The 21,498-nt window shown below is 38.8% G+C and overlaps 1 protein-coding gene and 1 pseudogene across 1 annotated transcript in view; one reads left to right on the top strand and one right to left on the bottom strand.

The window, feature by feature from the left end:
- Positions 1-7,690: 7,690 nt before the first annotated feature.
- Adgre4 (adhesion G protein-coupled receptor E4) overlaps positions 7,691-21,498 on the bottom strand; it is a 103,679-nt gene continuing 89,871 nt past the window's right edge. The window contains exons 16-17 of the mRNA NM_139138.3: positions 18,053-18,148; positions 7,691-9,146 (exon numbers count right to left, since the gene is read on the bottom strand). Of these exons, the coding sequence (NP_631877.2) occupies positions 8,967-9,146; positions 18,053-18,148 (276 nt within the window). The 3' untranslated portion in view covers positions 7,691-8,966. The remainder of the gene's footprint in view (positions 9,147-18,052; positions 18,149-21,498) is intronic.
- Gm18417 (predicted gene, 18417) lies at positions 10,126-10,973 on the top strand (annotated as a pseudogene).

Genomic DNA, 21,498 nt, shown 5'->3' with positions numbered 1-21,498 from the left:
ATTAACTCAAACAAATCAATAGCCTTCCTCTACTCAAAAGATAAATGGGCTGAGGAATTAGGGAAATGACACCCTTAACAATAGTCAAAGTAATATAAAATATCTTGGTGTGATGCTAACAAAGCAAGTAATAGGTCTGTATGACAAGAACTTCTACAGATTCAATGCAATCTCCATCAAAATTCCAACTCAATTCTTCACAAACATAGAAAGAGCAGTTCTCAAATTCATTTGGAATAACCAAAAACCCAGGGTAACTAAAACTATTCTCAAAAATAAGAGAACTTCTGGGTTGATCACCATCCCTGACCTCAAGCTCTACTACGTAGCAATAGTGATAAAAACCACATGGTATTGGTACAGATACGAACAAGTAGATCAATGCAATATAATTGAATACCCAGAATTAAATCCACACACCTATGGTAAACTTAACAAAGAAGCCAAAAATCATAACAAAAGCCAAAGTGGAAAAAAGACAGCATATTCAACAAATGGTGCTGGCTTAAGTGGCTGCTGGCATGTAGAAGAATGGAAATTGATCCATTCTTATCTCCTTGTACAAAGTTCAAATCCAAGTGGATCCAGGACCTCCACATAAAACCAGATACACTGAATCTAATAGATGAGAAAATGAGAAAAAGCCTCAAACACATTGCTATAGGAGAAAATTTCCTAAACAGAACACCAATGTCCCAGGCTCCAAGATCAAGTATAGACAAATGGGATCTCATAAAATCGAAAAAATTCTGTAAGGCAAAGGACACTGTCATCTAGATAAAACAGCAGCCCACACACTGGGAAGAGATCTTTACCAACCCTACATCTGATAGAGGCCTAATATCCAATATATACAAAGAACTCAAGAAGTTAGACTCCAGAGAACCAAATAACCCTATTTAATAATGGGGAACAGAGCTAAACAAAGAATTTTCAACTGGGGAGTACTGAATGTCTGAGAAGCACCTAAAAAAATGTTCAACATCCTTAGTTATCAGGGAAATGACACCAGTCAGAATGGCTAAGATCAAAAACTTAGGTGACAGCAGATACTGCTGAGGATGTGGAGAAAGAGGAAAACTCCTCCATTGTTGGTGGGATTGCAAACTGGCACAACCACTCTGGAAATCAATCTGGCAGTTCCTCAGAAAATTGGACATAGTACATCCTGAAGACCCAGCTACACCACTCCAAAGTTGCTCCAACATATAATAAGGACACATGTTCCACTATGTTCATAGTAGGCTTATTTATAATAGCCAGGAGCTGGAAACAACCCAGATCTCCTTCAACAGAGGAATAGATACAGAAAATGTGGTACATTTTCACAATGGAGTATTACTCAGTTATTAAAAAAATAACTTAATGAAATTCACAGGCTAATTGATGGAACTAGAAAATATCCTGAGTGAGGTAACCCAGTCACAAAAGAGCACACATACTATGTACTTACTAACAAGTGGATATTAGGAAAAAAGGTCGGAATACCCAAGATACAACTCACAGACTATGTGAATCTCAAGTAGAAGGAAAGAACAAAGTATGGATGCTTCTGTCCTACTTAGAAGGGGGAACAAAATGAGCATGGAAGATAGAGGGAGAGAAGGACTTGGGAGGGAGAGGGGAGGGGAAGGGAAAAAGGGGACAGTACTAGGGGGAGGAGACGGGAGATATACAGAGGGTCAGGAAATTGAATAGAGGTGTGTAGCAGTGGGGGCAGGGTGTGGAACTGGGGGTAACCACTACAAAGTCCCGGATGCCAGGAAAGCGAGAGGCTCCCAGGACTGAACTCAGATAACATTAGCTGAAATACCCAACAAAGTTGAGAGAGAATCTGCAGAGATCATATTCAGAGGTTAGGCACAGCCCCTAGTTGAGGGATGGGGCCAACTACCCATCTCAAAAATATTGAACCAGAATTGCTCCTGTCTAAAGGAAATACAGGGATAAATAGTGGAGTAGAAACTGAAGGAAAGGCCATCCAGAGACTGCCCCACCTAGGGATCCATCCCATATACAGTCTCCAAACCCAGACACTATTGCGGATGCCAAGAAGTGCTTGTTGACAGGAGCCTTATATAGCTGTCTCCTGAGAATCTCTGCCAGAGCATGACCAATACAGATGTGGATGCTTGTAGCCAACCATCGGACTGAGCATGGGGACTTCAATGGGGGGAGTTAAGGGAAGGGCTGAAGGAGCTGAATGGGGTTGTGACCCTATAGGAAGAACAACAGTATCAACCAATCAGACCCACCAGAGCTCCCAAGGACTAAACCACTAACCATAGGGAGCACATGAAGAGACCCATGGCTCCACCTGCATATATAGCAGAGGGTTGCCTTATCTGACATCAATGGAAGGGGAGGCCTTTGGTCCTTTGAAGGATCTATTCTCCAGGATAGGGGAATGCTAGAGTGTTGAGGCAGGAGTGGATGGGTTCACAAAAGAACACACATATGGGGAGCATTCTTACACAAGCAGTTGTGAGGGGGGATGGTATAGGGGTTGGGAGAAGGGGTACTGGGAAGTGGGATAACATTTGAAATTTAAACAAGTGAAACAACCAATTAAAAATTAAAAAAAATCAATGGAATAGAATTGAAGACCTAGAAATGAACCTACACACCTATAGTCACTTGATCTTTGACAAAGGAGTTAAACCATCCAGTGGAAAAAAGACAGCATTTTCAAAAAATGGTGCTGGTTCAACTGGCATTTAGCATGGAGAAGAATGCAAATTGATCCATTCTTATCTCCCTGTTCAAAGCTCAAGTCCAAGTGGATCAAGGACCTCCACATAAAACCAGATGCACTGGAACTAATAGAAAAGAAAGTGGGAAAGAGCCTCGAGCACATGGGCACAGGGGAAAATTTCCTGAACAGAATACCAATGGCTTATGCTTTAACATCAAGAATTGACAAATGGGGCCTCATAAAATTGCAAAGTTACTGTAAGGCAAAGGACACTGGCAATAGGATAAAATGTCAACCAACAGATTTGGAAAAGATCTTTACCAACCCTACATTTGTTAGAGGGTTAATATCCAGTATATACAGAAGACTCAAGAAATTAGACTCCTGAGAACCAAATAACCTTATTAAAAAGTGAGGTACAGAGCTAAACAAAGAATTCTCAACTGAGGAATACCGAATGCCTTAGAAGCACCTAGAGAAATATTCCACATCCTTAGTCATCAGGGAAATGAAATCAAAACAACTCTGAGATTCCACCTTACACCAGTCAGAATGGCTAATATCAGAAATTCAGGTGACTGAGTTACTGAAGCTGGTGAGGATGTGGAGAAAAAAGGAACACTCCTCCATTGTTGGTGGGATTGCAAACTGGTGCAACCACTCTGGAAATCAGTTTGCTGGTTACTCAGAAAATTGGACATAGTACTACCTGAGGACCCAGCGATACCACTCCTGAGCATATACCCAGAAGATGCTCCAACATGTAATAAGGACACATGCTCCACTATGTTCATAGCATCCTTATTTATAATACTTAGAAGCTGGAAAGAACCCAGATGTCCCTCAGCAGAGGAATGGATACAGAAAATGTGGTACATTTACGCAATGGAATACTACTCAGCATTAAAAACTATAAATTTGTGAAATTCTTTTTAAATTATTTTCTTTATATATATTTCAAATGCTATCCCGAAAGTTCTCTATAACCCCCCCCCCCCGCCCTGCTCCCCTACCCACCCACTGCCGCTTCTTGGCCCTGGCATTCCCTTGTACTGGGGCATATAATGTTTGCAATACCAAGGGGCCTTTCTTCCCAGTGATGGCCGACTAGGCCATCTTCTGCTACATATGCAGCTAGAGACACGAGCTCTGGGGGTACTGGTTAGTTCATATTGTTGTTCCACCTATAGGGTTGCAGACTCCTTCAGCTCCTTGGGTGCTTTCTCTAGCCATTGGGGACCCTGTGTTCCATCTTATAGATGACTGTGAGCATCCACTTCTGTATTTGCCAGGCACTGGCATAGCCTCATACGAGACAGCTATAATTTGTGAAATTTTTTAGGGAAATGCATGGAACTAGAAAATATCATCCTGAATGAGGCAACCCAATCACAAAAGAACTCATATGGTATGCACTCACTGATAAGTGGACATTAGCCCAGAAGCTCAGAATACCCACGATACAATTCACAGACCACATGAAGCTCAAGAAGAAAGACCAAAGTGTGAATACTTTGATCCTTCTTATAAGTGGTGGTGGTGGGACAAAATTCCCATGGGAGGAGATACAGAGTCAAAGTGTGGGGCAGAGACTGAAGGAAAGGCCATCCATAGACTGCCCCACCTGGTGATCCATCACATATACAGTCACCAAACCTAGACACAATTGTGGATGCCAACAAATGCTTGCTGACAGGAGCCTCTTACAGCTGTTTCCTGAGAGGCTCTGCCAATGTATGACAAATACAGATGTGGATTCTCTCATCCAACCATTGGACTGAGCACAGGGTCCCCAATGGAGGAGCTAGAGTAATGACCCAACGAGCTGAAAGGGTTTGCAGCACCATAGGAGAAACAACAATATGAACCAACCAGTAACCCTAGAGCTCCCAGGGACTAAACCACCAACCAAAGAGTACACATGGAGAGACCAATGGCTCCAGACACATATACAGCAGAGAATGGCCTTGTTGGCCATCAGTGGTAAGATAGACTCTTGGTCCTGTGAAAGCTCAATGTCCCATTGTAGGGAATGCCAGGACCAGGAAGGGGGAGTGGGTGTGTTGGTGAGCAGGGGGAGAAAGGAGATAGGGGATTTTTGGAGGGGAAACCAGGAAAAGGGATAACATTTGAACTGTAAGTAAAGAAAATATCTAAGAAAAAAAGTATATTACTTGAAAAAAAAAAAAAGACATGTTTAGAATATAAGGAATATAAGTTTTGACCTGAAGGTTCTTGTTAAGACATCTTACATATTTTCCATGGATATGGTGTCCCTATGAAATGGAAACCTACTTATTTTGTTGTTTTAACACACATTTAAAAATTGAGTAGACATTTTCAGAAACAGTTTCCAGTGTGCCGATTCCCAAGTAGCTACAGGTGGATACTATATGGAGTTGTGAATTAGTATTTGAGTGGATCCTTTGACAGATTTGTCCCTGGAAGACAACAGTCCTGGTTGGCTTCTTTATCTGCTCTATAAGTCTCATTCAGTTTTAATCAAAAAAGTAAAATATTTTTATCTTAAAAGTTACAGCAGTAATCTAAAAACAATGAAGGAAAGGAGAAAAAGTACTGTTATTGAAATATTCTACTAATTTTTCATTTTTAAATTAATTATTTTCAGGGTTTTTCTGTATAGCCCTGGCTGTCCTGGAACTCACTCTGAAGACCAGGCTGGTCTCGAACTCAGAAATCTGCCTGCTTCTGCCTCCCGAGTGCTGGGATTAAAGGCGGCGTCACCACGCCTGGCATCAGGTGTAATTCTGGTAGGTTTGCCTTTATATGTTACTTGACCTTTTTTCTCTTTCTGCTTTTAATGTTCTTTCTTTGTTTAGTGCATTTGTTGTTCTGATTATTATGTGTCAGGAGGCATTTCTTTTCTGGTCCAGTCTATTTGGAGTTCTGTAGGCTTCATGTATGTTCATGGGCATCTCTCTCATTAGGTTAGGGAATTTTTCTTCTATAATTTTGTTGAAGATATTTACTGGCCCTTAAAGTTGAAAGTCTTCATTCTTATCTATGCCTATTATCCTTAGGTTTGGTCTTCTCATCGTGTCCTGGATTTCCTGGATGTTTTGAGTTAGGATATTTTTGGATTTTGCATTTTCTTTGATTGTTGTGTCCATGTTTTCTATGGAATCTTCTGCACCTGAGATTCTCTCTTCCATCTCTTGTATTCTGTTGCTGATGATTCCTGATTTCTTCCCTAGGATTTCTATCTCCAGAATTGTCTCCCTTTGTGATTTCTTTATTGTTTCTACTTCCATTTTTAGGTCCTGGATGGTTTTGTTCAGTTCTTTCACCTGTTTGGTAGTGTTTTCCTGTAACTCTTTAAGGTCTTCTAGCTGTTTACCTATATTCTCCTATATTTCTTTAAGGGAGCTATTTATTTCCTTCTTAAAGTCCTCCATCATCATCAGGAGAAGTGAATTTAGATCCATATCTTGCTTTTCTGGTGTGATGGTGTACCCAGGACTTACTATGGTGGGAGAGTTTGGTTCTGATGATGCCAAGTAACCTTGGTTTCTGTTGTTTCTGTTCTTATGCTTGCATTCTGCCATCTGATTATCTCAAGTGCTTGTTGCCCTCAATATATCTGATTGGAGCCTGTCCTTCCTATAATCCTGGTTGATTCAGGACTTCTCAGAGTCCAGCTTTCTCTGTCATCCTGTGATTCTGGGCTCCTGTGAACCTGAGATTCTGTTTGTTTCAGAGTTCTTGGCAGCTAACCTTCTTCTGAGACCCTGAGATCCTGGTGTGACCAAGCTCCTGGGATCCTGAAATCCTAAGATCCTGGGTGTGTTACAGTGTCTGGAAGTGGTATCTCCTCTGGGGACTGTGAGGCTGTCTGGTGTGTTCAAAACCAAGGTATACATACCAGCACCCATCAGAAGGAACCCGAGTCCTGTTGGTCAGACAGGGTTCCTGTGTCCTTGATCCTGCTGTCACAGGCGATTGGTTTAGAACAGATGTTGTGTTCCACTCCCCAGTGATCCTAAGATCCTGGGTGTGCTAGGGCGCCTGCGGTGTGGAGAGTCCTCTGGAGACCGTGGGATCATCTCCTGATTTCATGCCCAAGGTCGAAAAACCATTTTTCAATTTTCAAGTTATTTATGTAGTTTTAATGATAATTAAAAGTTACTATTGCAGGTAAAAGCTCATTATTTATTAATGCCACTTTTATAGATCATTTACTTGTGAACCTCTTTTGTTCATGAAATTACATTCTTTCATGACTTACTCTGGATCCTTTTAAGTTAATATTGTGAAAAATCTTTGTTTTACCCAGGAGTCTATATTATTTAATTCTGTTTTAAATTTCTCCATTTTGTTTTTCTTAAAACACTTTGGTTCAACTTTATACTTCCTTGTCTATGATACTTCCTGAGTCTGTAGGGAAGGAGAAATGGTGATATACTGGCAGTGTGAGAGTCATCTTCATTTGGGTGTGGCTTTGGACAGATTTCCCATGATTCAGTGAATAGTCCTATTGACTTGCACATATGAGTAGCACAATTGTGATCTGTTTTTTAGAGTAGGACATGAGGTATTGAGGGTGATGTGGTAGGGAAACTGATAGAAGGAAGAAGTCAGCACTGTTCAAAGTAATTATATACTTGTGTGAAATTCTTCCCAAATATAAAAAAAAAGAATCATTTTGTCCTAAGCCATGCCTGTCTGAGCATTCAGATGGATATTTCTCTGTTATCAATTGTGCCATGGTTCTTCCTGCTGATCCATCACTCCACAATATCTTCCCTAGGCTTTCAGATTCTTGCTCATCTTCTAAGATAGTTTGTAGTTTAAAAGTGTGTGAAGCACAGAATATAATAGTATGTATATTGGAACTATAAGTTTTCAATATTTATAATAATTTCAATGATGTAATAATTTCTCAGCAACAATGTACTTCAAGCTTCTCCAAGTATCACTGCAGCCATAGAAACTTCTAGAAAGACCAGATTCCCCAAAGATCAGGCTTAGACATTTCAGTAATAAGTACATATAGTTTCCTTTTATAATTTCACAGGTATGAGATAAAATTACCACCAATTTCAGTTCTCCTTCTGATTTCTTGAATGTAAATACAGGTTTATAGAATGTGTTTCATGATTTAATATTTTTCAAATTCAGGAATGTTTAGTTAATTAAAGAATATACATTAACAGTAATATTCCTTTTCCCTTGGACTTTATTGCCAGTTATTAATTATACACAGTAATATATTTCATCATGATATTTGATACATGCATATAAGAAATATTGATCATATCTAATCCTGGAAGACAAATAGTTTTTCTATGGAAGAAAAAGTAATAAACCAAGGCTCTAGGTTCTTGTTGAATAAAGTATTGCCAGGAAAAAATAACAGTCAAAGATGACACATACAGGGAAATATAGCATTATTCACTACAACAAAGCCAAACACCCTGAATATAAAATGGCACAATTAAACTGATCAACCCTTAGAAATTCAACAGACCCTCTTCAGAACACACAATAAACATGTGGATGATATTCCAATAAAGGTGTATCAAGGTAGATACTTCCTAAGATGCATATAGGCTTTTATCTTAACAGTTTTGGGGCTGAACATTTTGTATTAGATAACCAATTAATGTGCCCTCCCCTGGGTAAGACAATTCCTTCAACTCAGCACTCCTCAGTTGCCTCTGATTCTTTGTATAAGGCTGAGGTCCTGTGGGCTTTCCCCTGCCATGCTACCATAGCTATTGTTGTCCCTGTCCTGAAAACATACATAGAAGGAACATTATTTGGATGAAGTAGATGGTTTTCATGCATATAAGAATATATATTTATATTTATACATATATATGTTTTGCATAAAATATATATGCATGTAGAAACAATAAAATAGACACCAGGGAAAAAGTATACAGGAGGATTGTGGGAAAGAAAAAAAGGAAAAATGATGTAACTATATTTTAACCTCAAAATTAAAGAAATAAAAATATTCCAGTGGTATACACTACACAGGAACTAAATACCAATAAAGGTTAACTGAAAAGAAAATAGTGATCTAGAACATTAAGACTAGAAACCCACTCAACTGAAGCTATATATAAACAAAAGAAAGAGAAATAAAAATGATATAAAAAGAAAGCTAACTTTTGCAAGTAGAGATAAAATGAAATGATCATGGAATATGCAACAGTTGTTTTACCAGACTAGCAATTATAGCTTCATGTGCATGGCACAGTACAAGTTAAAATGTACTGTAAGAGGCTTGGGGGAAGGAGCTGATTCAATCACTAATAGTTCTGCTCCAGTAAGCGTGAGTACCTGAGTTCACATCCTCAGCACCCATGTGAGACCTGGGTGTGCTTAGATATACACCTGCTACTTCAGTACTTGGAAGGATGGAGTCAGAAGGATCATGGAGGTTTCCTGTTGGGCAGAAATTTTCCAGGTTCAGAGAAAGACCCTGTGTCAAGACAATGAGAGAGCAGAATATCCAACATTTAATTCTAGCATCTTCATGAATATGCTCATGGGCACATATATGACATATAATACCACAAATACACATAATAATAATACTAATACTACTACTAATAATACACTTAAAACTAAATAATAATACAAAATACATACTCAATAATAACACAAATTGTATATTGAAGCTCAAATAAAATATGATTGATAAAGGTCAAACAAGTCCATTCAAAATCACAATTAATGCAAATAAATCCCTTGGCTACCTATAGACATGGGAATTACAAAACTTGTGAGATGTGCACCTGGATAGCATAGTAGGGCTGGCCCTGAATACGGACACTGTGAGTGAGCCATCCTTATGGCAGACATGAGTGCGGTCAGGATAGCCAGATTTGGTCCTGCTCTTGCCTGCCTGCCGTGTAATGCCTTCTTCAAGCCTTCACATACCCACATACATACATGTATTTCTATAATCTCGGGAATAAACATGTGTATAGAAACACACACATGAAACATTAAGTAATCAATCAATCAATCTTATAAAATTATGGTCATAGCAGTGGTGGCACACACCAGCACCAAGGGGGCAGTGGCAGGTATATCACTTGGAGTTCTAGGCCAACATGTTCTACAGAGTAAGTTTCAGGACAGCCATCACTGTACAGAGACACAGAAACACTGTATCTAAAAAAGAAATATACAAACAAACAGCCCAACGATATACAACAATAACAACAGCAAAACAACAATGAAAACCAGTGCATGGTCTTTAAGGCTATACACTCTCAGATTTGCTGATAATTTTTTTATGAAATATACATGAATGGCATAACACACATGAGTATGGTAGAAGTGAATATTTCAATTCATTTTCCAGAAGGGATTCAAGTTGTTAGGAGATGACATTAAAGACAAATTTAGCCTTGACTAAATTTAGGCTATGGTTTCATTCTGAATAAGTCTATAATTTCTGGAATCACCTCCATCTTGCCACTTTTTGTTCTCTTTTCTTTAGCATACATTTGGGTCTTTAAACCCAATATTTATGACTCTGTGATGTTTATATCATTTTATCAGGTACCTACCAAGGACACCTCTCTGGTCTTAGGCACAGTTTCATTTTTGTGCATTTTGGATAGAGTTATTCAACTCAGATGATGATAAATGTATTCACTTTGTCTCAGACTTGATACCAGAGATGCAAAGAAACATAATCTGTTTAGCCTTTTGTTGAAAATTTTCTCATTTTGTTCAGGAAAGGCAATATTATTTACCACAGCATGATTGTGACAAATCCAGGAAAAATATAATTTATTGTGACACCTTTTTCAAGTTCTGTAGAAGATGGGAACATCTACTTCAATGGGGACTTTGGGTCATCACTTCACAATACCAAGTCATTACTGATAGGAAGAACTTTATTACTGACTCATTCCAGGGGATTCTCAACATCATGGTGCAATTTCTGCTTTTAAGCATTTTTGTAAAGAGAGTCATCCTTACAAAGTACTAAGAAGATATTTTTTCTTGCAAGATTTATTTTCATTGCTCAGTATCTAAGACGTCATGTAAATCACTAAAAAATTATCCATAATCAGGTTCTTTTACATGGTTGCTCTGGTACTTTTTTTTCACAGAGCCATGAGTGGTGGCAGTTATCATGTATACAATCCTGTATATTCTATGGCCCACATCCTCCACAAGATTATTCAGGAAGAAGACATACAATGAAGCAATTAAAATTGTAGACAACCCAATAAAGCCCTCCTGGAGGTTAATATGCTTTTATATGAATGGTTTATTGTGTCACCAAGATAATTTAACCAATATGCTGTTTGTTTCATTTTAGCATGGAGTTAAGAAAATGTAAGCTTTAATAATTTAGATTTTTTTTCTTTTATCAATTATCATGCCCATTAAAACTTATACATCTCTTTTAGATGTATACCATAATGAAGAATATCTAACTGACAAGCTACAGTAGAGCAAATGAGTTAAATTGATGAGTAGAACCTCACACTATGTTTACCAAACTTAATAAATATCAAAATCTGTGGAGAGCCTCTACTTCTCTATAAATTAAAAGACAACTGGAAGAGCTATTTACAAGTCTCTTTAAACATTCCAATATTTTCTTCATAAGTTTACCATAGCTAAGAATTATCACATTATTCATCAACACACACAATTTTAAATATATACATATACACATATATATACATATACATGTATATTATATGAATTTACTTTCTTGTCAATTAACTGGATGGGGTTATAAAATTGCATTTAATATGATACAAAACTTTTGTAAATTTCAGATATTTTAGTAATTATTAATATATGAATAATGCATCTGTATTGTATTTATACTTTTTGTGTCTCTCTAAATATGCATATACACATATATGTGTATACACACACACACATATAGAGAGAGAGACAGAGAGAGAAAGAGAAAGAGAAAGAGAGAGAGAGACACACACACACACACAGACACACACACACACACACACAGACAGACAGACAGACACACACACACACACACATAGAGGGACAGACAGACTCATTTCTTTGGGCAGTGAAAGTTGTTGTTCTGGAGTCAGGGAGATCTCTTGAAGAAAGAAGATATTTATGCTGTTTTGATTGCAACCTCTGAACAGAAAATGAAATTTCCAATGATACAGGCAAGGACATACATTACTGACAATATATCCACCTCTGTTTATAATCTTTGCAATGAAGTAAAATGGTTGTACAAGAGAATTTCAGAGACTATATTCTTAACACTTTATGTTCCACATTAACAGTCATAACCAACAATTTAATTGCTTGAGATAGACAACTTTTGGTGCCTTCCATAGTAGCAAACAGTTTTTTTTTGTTGTTCATTTAATATAATTTTTTGTAACCACAAGAAAGTCTAATTTCAGTTTGGTCATAGAATTTAGCATATTTTATCTAGACAAATGTATCTCTGTCTAATATTTGTTGAGCTGTAAGAACATTATGCTAAAACCAATATTCTAGTATATGGTCACATTCACAGAGTCTAGTGCTGTTCCAGAAATAGATAAAATATTAATAGGCAGTATATTTGTGTTAAGAAATTCAGAAGTAGAAGAGATCCCTCAGTGACTAAGAGCACTGGTTGTACACCTAGAACACCTAGGTTTAGTTCTTAGCCCACATTGTTGAATCGGAATATTAGTAACTCTAGTCTCTGGGGATATGACAACATATTTTGGCCTTTGTGGACAGTAGACACATGTGATTCATAGGTAAACATTCATAAAACATATTCAAATACTCAAGAAGTTACATATTCATTGGTATCATATTTAATAATATGTATCATAAAATGTTCTCAATAGGAAAATTGTGTTTTCTGTTCTATATAATTCATAGATGAGTAAGAAAGAAAGTCCGTGGAGATAAACACACTAGAGCTCAAAAATTGTGTTTACAAAGTTCTGGAGGATAAAGTAAGTAATGTAATTTTACATATATTTTGGGAAGGAAGCATGGACATTCAAATGAAATTGTACCAGAACATCAGATGAGCAAAGAATAAAGCAAATGGATTTTAGTACTGTTAGAAATTGTTGTCTTTGTGAAGGTATCACACCAAACCAAAAATAATCAAGCTAGGTGTAAACGGACACTTAAGACTCAGCAAAAGAAAAATCCAGAAAGATGAAGTGTCAAATCTGAATATTGTGTGCCAAATACAAGAACAACATTTATAAAAGAAACTTTACTACAGTTCAAAACACATTAAAATGCACAAAATAATAATGGATGACTACAACACCTCACTTTCACCAATGGACAAGTCATTAAAACAGTAACTAAAGAGAGACACAGTGAAACTAACAAAAATTTATGAACTAAAGACACTTAACTGACATCTACAGAACATTTTTACTCCAAAGCAATAGAATATATCTTCTTCCAGCACCTCATAGAACCTTCTCCAAAACTGACATATAATTGGACACAAAATAAGCTTAAACAGATAAAAGATGACTGAAATTATCCCTTGCATTCTATCAGATCACAACAGACTATGTCTTGACTTCAATAAAACAAACAATCCAAAACAAACAAACAAACAAACAAACAAACAAACAAAAAACAGAAAGTCTACCTACCCATGGAAACAATAATTTCTACTCAATAATAACTTGGTTAGGAAAGAAATGGAGAAATGGTGGAATTTCTAGAATTCAATGAAAATGAAGGCACAAAATATCTAAACTTATGGAACACAATGAAAATAGTGCTAGGAGAAAAATTCACTGCACTAAGTGCCTTCATATAGAAATTGGAAACACTCTATACTAGCAACTTAAGAGTACACCCAAAAGTTCTAGAACAAAAAAGAAACAAACATACAAAACAGGAGTAGGAAATGGCAGGAAATAATCATATTCATGGCTGCAATCAACTAATTTGAAAAAAGAAAAGAGAGAGCAATGAAAAGAATCACCAATTGCGAACTTTATCTGCCCCAGTACAGGGGATGCCAGGGCCAGGAAGCAGGAGTGGGTGGGTAGGGGAGCAGGACAGGGGGAGGGTATAGGGAACTTTCGGGATAGCATTTGAAATGTATATAAAAAAAATCTAATAAAAAATAAATTAAAAAAAAAGAATCACCAAAACTAAGAGTGGGTTCTTTGACAAAAGCAAGCCTTAACCCAATTAACTACAAGACACAGAGAGAGTACCAAAAATTAACAAAATCAAAAATAAAATGGCTGACATAACAACAGAAACTGAGGACATTCAAAAAATCATCTGATGTTACTAGAAAAGCACTTGACATAACTGGGATATCTAGACAAAATGGTTGGGTTTATAGACAGATATCACTTACCAAAGATAAATGAAAATCAGGTAAACTATCTCAACAGTCCTATTACTCTAAAGAAGTAGAAACAGTCACTAAAACCCTCCCTTCCAGAAAAAGCCCAAGGCTAGATGGTTTTTGTGAGGAATTATACCAGACTTTAAAGAAGAGCTAATACCAATAGTCCTCAAAATATTCCATAAACTACAAACAGAAGGAATACTACCTAATTCATTCTAAGAAGCCACAGTTACTCTGATATCTACACCACAGAAAGACCCAACAAAAAAGATCACTTCAGACAAATTTCTCTTATGAACATTAATTTTTAAATATTTAATAAAATTCTAGCAAACAAAAATTGAAGAACACATCAAAAACATTCACCATTGTCAAGTAGGCATTATTCTAAGGATGCAAGGATGGTTCAATATGCAAAAATCCACCTATGTGATACACTATATAAACAAACTCAAAGAAAAAACAAAAGCCCCTAATCATCTCATTAGATGCTGAAAATGCATTTGACAAAATCCAACATCCATTCATGTTAAAAGTCTTGAAGACACCAGGAACTTATAGCACATATCTAAACATAAGAGCAACAAACTAAAAACCAACAGCCAACATAAAATTAAATGAAAAGAAACTTGAAGCAATTCCACTAAAATAAGGAACAAGACAAGACTGCCTACTCTCTCCTTATATATTTAATACAGTACTTGAATTTCTAGCTAGAGCAAGAAGGCAACTAAGTAAGATCAAGTGTACAAATTCTAAAGGAAGCCAAAAACCACGAGTGGAAAAAATAAAAGCAAGTTGTTGAATAAATGGTGTGGGTATAACTGAGTGTTTTCATGTAGAATAATGCAAATAGAGCCATATTTATCACTCTGCCCAAAGCTCAAGTCCAAGAGGATCAAGGACCTCAACATAAAACAAGATATACTGAATCTAGTAGATGAGAAATTAGGAAATAGCCTTGAACACACAGACACGGGAAAAAATTCCTGAACAGAGACTGAGCACCAATGACTTAGTGTCTAAAGTCAACAATTGATAAGTGGGGCCTCTTGAAACTTAAAAGCTTCTGCAGAATGAAGAAAACTGTCAGCAGGAAAAATGGCAGCTGATAGATTGGGAAAAGATCTTCACTAATGGTACAACTTACTGAAGGCTAATATTAAAAAATATAAAGAACTCAGGAAGTCAGACTCCAAATAAACAAATAACACAATTGAAAATGTGGCATAGAGCTAAACAGAGAATTTCATCAGAGGAATCTTCAATGTCCAAGAAAACACTTCAAGAAATATTTAACGTCTTTAGTCATAAGAGAAATGCAATGCATAATGACTCTGAGATTCCATCTTACACCCTTGAGATTGGCTAAGATCACTAACTCAACTCACAGCACATGCTGTTGAAGATATGGAGAAAGGGGGATACTCCTCCATATTTGGTACAGTTGCAAACTTACACAACCACTCTGGAAATCAGTCTGTCAGTTCCTCAGAAAACTGCAAATAGTTCTACTTGGAGATCCAGCAATACTGCTCTTTGACATATACACAAAACATGCTGCACCAAAGCAAAAAGACACATGCTCCTCTATGTTCGCAGCAGCTGTATTTGTAACAGCCAGAAATTGGAAGTAACCCAGATGTCCCTCAAATAAAGAGTGGATACAGAAAATGTTCATTTATAGAATAGAATAGGATAGGATAGGATAGGATAGGATAGGATAGAATAGAATAAAATAGAATAGAATACTATTTAGCTATTAAAAATAAGGACATCACAAGTTTTGCAGGTAAATGGATGGAACTAGAAAAATATAATTCTGAGTGTGGTAACTCAGTCTAAATAAGAAATGCATAGTATGAACTCACTGATAAGTGGATATCAGGCTTCAATCTCATTTAGAAGGGACAACAAAAATATCATGGGAGGCTGAGGTAGGGAGGGACTTGTGTGGAAGTGTGGAGGAGGAGGAGAAAAAGGGAACAGGATTTGCTATTGGGGGACAGGAGAGAAGCCCAGAGGGCCAGGAGAATGTATGGAAATATGCAGTTTCTAGGTGGGAGAGATGGGGCTCAGTCTAGAAAGTTACAGAGATCTGGGATGTGAGAGACTTCCAGGACTCAATAGGGATGACCTTGGGCAAAAATGCTCAACAGTAGGGAGATAGAACTCAAAGAGTCCACCATCAGTAGATAGACAGGGCCCCAAGTGGAAGTTGAAGATACCAACCAACAGTCAATGGTTCTGTCTGAAGTCTCAACTTACATTTCTCCTTGGCATATACCCAAAATATGTTCCACCATACAACAAGGACATGAATTACACTATGTTCATAGAAGCTTTATTCATAATACACAGAAACTGGAAGCCACCCAGAAGTCCCTCAACCAAAGAATAGCTACAGAAAATGTGGTTCATTTACATAATGGAATACTATTTAGCCTCTAAAAACGAGAGCATCATGAATGTTGTAGGCAAATGAGTAAAACTAGGAAATATCATTCTGAGTGAGGTAACCCAGACCCAAAAGGACCATGCATGGTATGTATACATAGATAAGTGGATATTAGCCAAAAAGTACATAATACTTTTAGAACACCCCACAGACCTCATGGAGTTTAACAATAAGGAAGGCCCAAATAAAGATGCTTCAATCCCACTTAGGAGGAGCAAAATAATCATGGGAGGCAGTGGAAGGAAGGGACCTCGGTGCAAAAGGGAGGAGAGGGGCAGTAGAGGCAGGATCAGGTATTGAGATAAACAGAGTAGAAGCCAGGAGGCCCAGGAGAATAAAGGGAGACATGTGGCAGTCAGGGTTGGGGAATGGGAGGAACCTCTAGAAAGTCCCAAAGACCTGGGATGTGAGAGTCTTGCAGGACTCAATGGGTGTAACCTTAACAAAATGCCCAACCTTGGGGAGATGGAACCTGAAGAGAGCTCCTCTAGTATATAGACAGGGCCCACATTGGAGGGATGGGGTCAACAACCCACCTGGAATTTTTTTGACCCAGGATTGTTTCCGTCTAAAAAAAATTTCAAGGACAAAAATGCAGCAGAGATGCAAGGAAAGTCTGTCTAATGATCTGATGAGCTTAGGATTCATCACTTGGGTAGGCACAAAACCCTGACACTATTGCTGATTCTATGCTGTACTTGCAGACCAGACAAGAGGCTTGCATGGCTGTCCTCTGAGAAACTCAACCCAGATGCATATACTCAGATGACATAATGCTGTGCATAGAAGACCCTAACAAACCCATGAGAAAACTACCACCAGTAATAAACATATTTAGAAAATAATAGTACACCAACATAAAAAAATCAAGAGTCTATAGGAAAACTCCTGCAGCTTCAGGGACTGAGACGGTCACATGAAAGTATAATGGATAGGAAAGGCTGCAAAAATAGTAGGGCTGTGTCCTGATGGGAGTGAAGAGCATATCAGAGGATGGTCCATACCTTGTTAAGGAAAACAAAGACAAGTTATGTGTCTTTTCTCAAAGGAAATAGTTTGTAAAGTGCCAAGGTAAAAGGAAGCAAATATCTGAGTTCTCAACTCCACTGCAAAACTCAGTGGTGTCATTGATATTACCAGAGGCCGAGGTATCTCACATCCTGTGGTGTCTTACATAATTTTTCCATTGGTTATGTTAAATGAGTATGTCTTGAGTATTCTGAAGGAACTGTATACCCAATCTTGACAATGAACACACACACACAAAAAATGATAGATAGAAAGAGATTGGGAGATTAGAGAAATAGGGAGAGAAAGAGATATTCAATAGAGATATAAGTGGGATAGAGAGTGAAGTCTGTATCAAGAATGCAGTAAGAAGGGAGGAAGGAGAGAAAAAAATTAAGGAATGAAGAAAACTATTCTGCCAAATCTAGAAACCATGGCTGTGCACCGTAGGCCAGATTTTTAATTTCTTCTATCAAGGATCAAAGAGGAAATTTATGTTTACATGTGGAAATGGATCAGGTCATATAAAACCTTCCTGGAGAGAAGTTGAGCTTACCATTTTTGTGTGAGTAGTAGAATGAGACACTTCAGTGCTTTCACTTTCAACTTCCTTCCGCAGTCTATGAAACCACTTCTTATATTCCATCCGCACCTGGCAAAGAACAATTAGAAATATGGTCACTCTTGAACTTGGTTCGAGAAAAGGAAATGTACCTAACATGAGATCCAATAGATACAAATGTAAACTGCTACTCTCTGTCAATCTCATTGCAATTCTGTATATAAATGTAAGTGAACTTGTTAATTTTATTTAAATTTAATTTCCTCAGTTATAAAATATATCTACAATAAATACCATAAGGATGGATGATATTGTTGGTGGTGATAGTGGTACAGATGATGATAATGAAAATGTTGATAATTATTGCAATTGTATGACTGTGATACTGCTGAATGTGGTAGTAGTGATGGTGATGAAGATAATAAAGGAAGTTCAGTCATGATGGTCATAATGATAGTCATGAAAACAGTGATAATAATGAAAATAATGCTAAAAGTCATGGTATGGCTGGTAATTATGAATATAATTTTTATGCTATATGGTTGGCAAAGTATGGCAAGAGGTGAATCGTGGTTGTGGTGACCACAGTGGCAATGTTGATGGTGGTGATGATGGTGAGAATGATGATAATAGTGAATACAAAGATGATTATGATAATTATCTTGATGGTGATAATAGTATGATAATGGATGTGATATTAATGATCATGAACAGGATGAAGACTGAGTGATGATAATGGTGGTGGTGGTGGTAATGGTGGTAATGAAGATGAAAAGGCAGAAGATGATGAGAGTGTGCTCTGGGACTAACAAATCTGGGAGAAATCCAGGTAGGTTGCCTGCCTGCCAACTTTCCCCCTCTCAGCATCTGCCCTCCGTATACCCAATCTTCCACCCTCCTACTTGCCATAACTCAGTTTCCAACTGTGTTGAGACTTCTTGTATTTCCAGAGACCAGCCTGGGGCAGAGATACCCCACTCTTTTAGAGAAATCAAAGACTGCAAGAAATCCATGTGGGCTGCCTTCCTTACAAATGTGAACTTTCTCACTATCTCAGAGACTGCCAACCCTATTCCAAGTCCCTTGCATTCATAAGTACTGTGCCCCATGCTCCAACAGGTTCATTGATCCCTTACTCTACCAGAGAGCAAGAAGACTTCTAAGAGTCCAGAAAGAGTCCCTGTGATCAACCACTTGCATTGCCAACTCCTGCTCACTCTACTCAGTACACCACCCTCCCAATCACCATATCGTTGATCCCAACTGGGATGGAGACCTCCTGTGTCAGAGACTCTCTCCTGTATTAGAAACCCCACACACTGTCAGGTGCTCAGCCTTTGATGGATGCAAAGGCACCCTGTTCTATCAGAGATCAAAGATCAACCAGACTGTGAGAAGTACAAGTAGGTTGCCAGCCCATCAAATTCCACATTATTTGTTAATCTGCGCACAAAAAAACCACAGAGGCTGGCCTTTTTAGTCACTATATTCCAATGCCAAACTAGGGTGGAGAATTTTTGCTCTATATGAGACCAGCCTGATGTGAAGACCTCTAGCTCAACTAGATCTCAGCTACTGGGAGAAGCTCAGGTAGGCTGTCCACCACAAAAACATTTCCACTCTTACTATGTCCTGCACCCTTGTGCCCCAGCTTCCAACATGGGCAGAGACTAACCATGCTACCAGGGAACAAAGTGACTGGGAGAAATCCAGGTAGATTGCCAGGCCATTAAAACACTACACTCTCTCAGTGTTTCCCCAACTTCCTCTAGTTTGCTACCATCTTCTTGGTGATATCTCAGTCCCCAACTGGAACAGAGATTCCTAGCTCTAAAACAGACCTACCAATCCAGAACAATCAGAGCCCTCAATTGGGCAAGAGACTTCCCATTTTACCAGAGACCGTAAAGACTGTGAAGAGTTTAGGTAGTCTGATATTTGCCAAGTTCTCACTAACTCAGCATTTTTCTATATTATCACCAGTCTTGCTTCTGTCCATGAGTCTTCCCTCAGGCTCCAACTAGGGCAGAGACCGTCTTCGATACCAGGGATGACACTTCATGTGAAAACCCAGACCACACAGAGCAAAAGATGAGAGAGGAAACAGAAACTAACCAACCAACCAACCAACCAACCAACCAACCAAAACCAAAAAGACAAACAGACAGAAAAAATCATGCAACCAGCAAAGGCAAATTTGGAAAGTGGTACTGAAACCTTTAATTATTCCAAATCCAGAAATCTAGATGCTAACATATGAACACAATAAAGAACTGTCAAAGCACAATAACAAAACTCAGATATTCTACCACAGCAAGCCCTGTATATTCCAATACAACAAAAAAAGAAGGAAAAGACCTTGAAAACAACTTTATGAAGATTATTGTGGCCCATAAGGAGGAATGAATAAATTCCATAAGGAAATTCAGGAAAACGCAAATAATTGAACGATATGAATAAATCTATCCAATCATCAAACAAACAAACAAACAACAAAAACAGTTGTAAGAAATGAATAAAAGAGACAGCCGGCCACCTTCCTGGTGAGAGCACGGGGGTCTGCCCGGCCTGAGAGGTTTGTGGCACAGGCGCCGGCGGGAGCCTTCTTGGCTCCGAGACTCCGCGGAGGGCAGGCTGCACGGGTGACCGTGTGGAATACAGAGTGCCAGCCGTTTCTGGGACGGGCGAGAGTCGCAGAGCTTCTGGGCGGCGCCATCTTCAGCTCCAGACAGCCGGCCACCTTCCTGGTGAGAGCACGGGGGTCTGCCTGGCCTGAGAGGTTTGTGGCACAGGCGCCGGGGGAGCCTTCTTGGCTCCGGGACTCCGCGGAGGGCAGGCTGCACGGGTGACCGTGTGGAATACAGAGTGCCAGCCGTTTCTGGGACGGGCGAGAGAGTCGCAGAGATTCTGGGGCGGCGCCATCTTCAGCTCCAGACAACCAGCCACCTTCCCGGCAAGAGCCACAGAGCTTCTGAGGCAGCGCCAACCTCAGCTCCAGACGGCCGGCCTCCTTCCGGACAAGAGCCACAGAGCTTCTGAGGCGGCGACATCTTCGACTCCAGACAACTGGCCACCTTCCTGGCCAAAGCAACACAGCTTCTGGGAAAGATCCTGTTTTGGGCCTTCACCTTCAGCCAGGAGGAGGTCCAAACACCAGATAACTGTACACCTTCCCTGAAAGAGGAGAGCTTGCCTACAGAGACTGCTCTGACCACTGAAACTCAGAGAAGAGAGCTTGTCTCCCACGCCTGCTGATAGAGGGTAACAAAATCAACAGAGGAACAATCTCTTAACAAAGACAACTATAACAACTAACTCCAGAGATTGCCAGATGGCGAAAGGTAAACGTAAGAATCCTACTAACAGAAGCCAGGACCACTCACCATCATCAGAACCCAGAACGCCCACTTCGCCCAATCCAGGACACCCTAACACACCTG

The sequence above is a fragment of the Mus musculus genome, chromosome 17, assembly GCF_000001635.26.
Source record: "Mus musculus strain C57BL/6J chromosome 17, GRCm38.p6 C57BL/6J".
Taxonomy (NCBI): domain Eukaryota; kingdom Metazoa; phylum Chordata; class Mammalia; order Rodentia; family Muridae; genus Mus; species Mus musculus.
The sequence above is the reverse complement of the archived record's forward strand: the minus strand, read 5'-3'. Positions and strand labels throughout refer to the sequence as shown.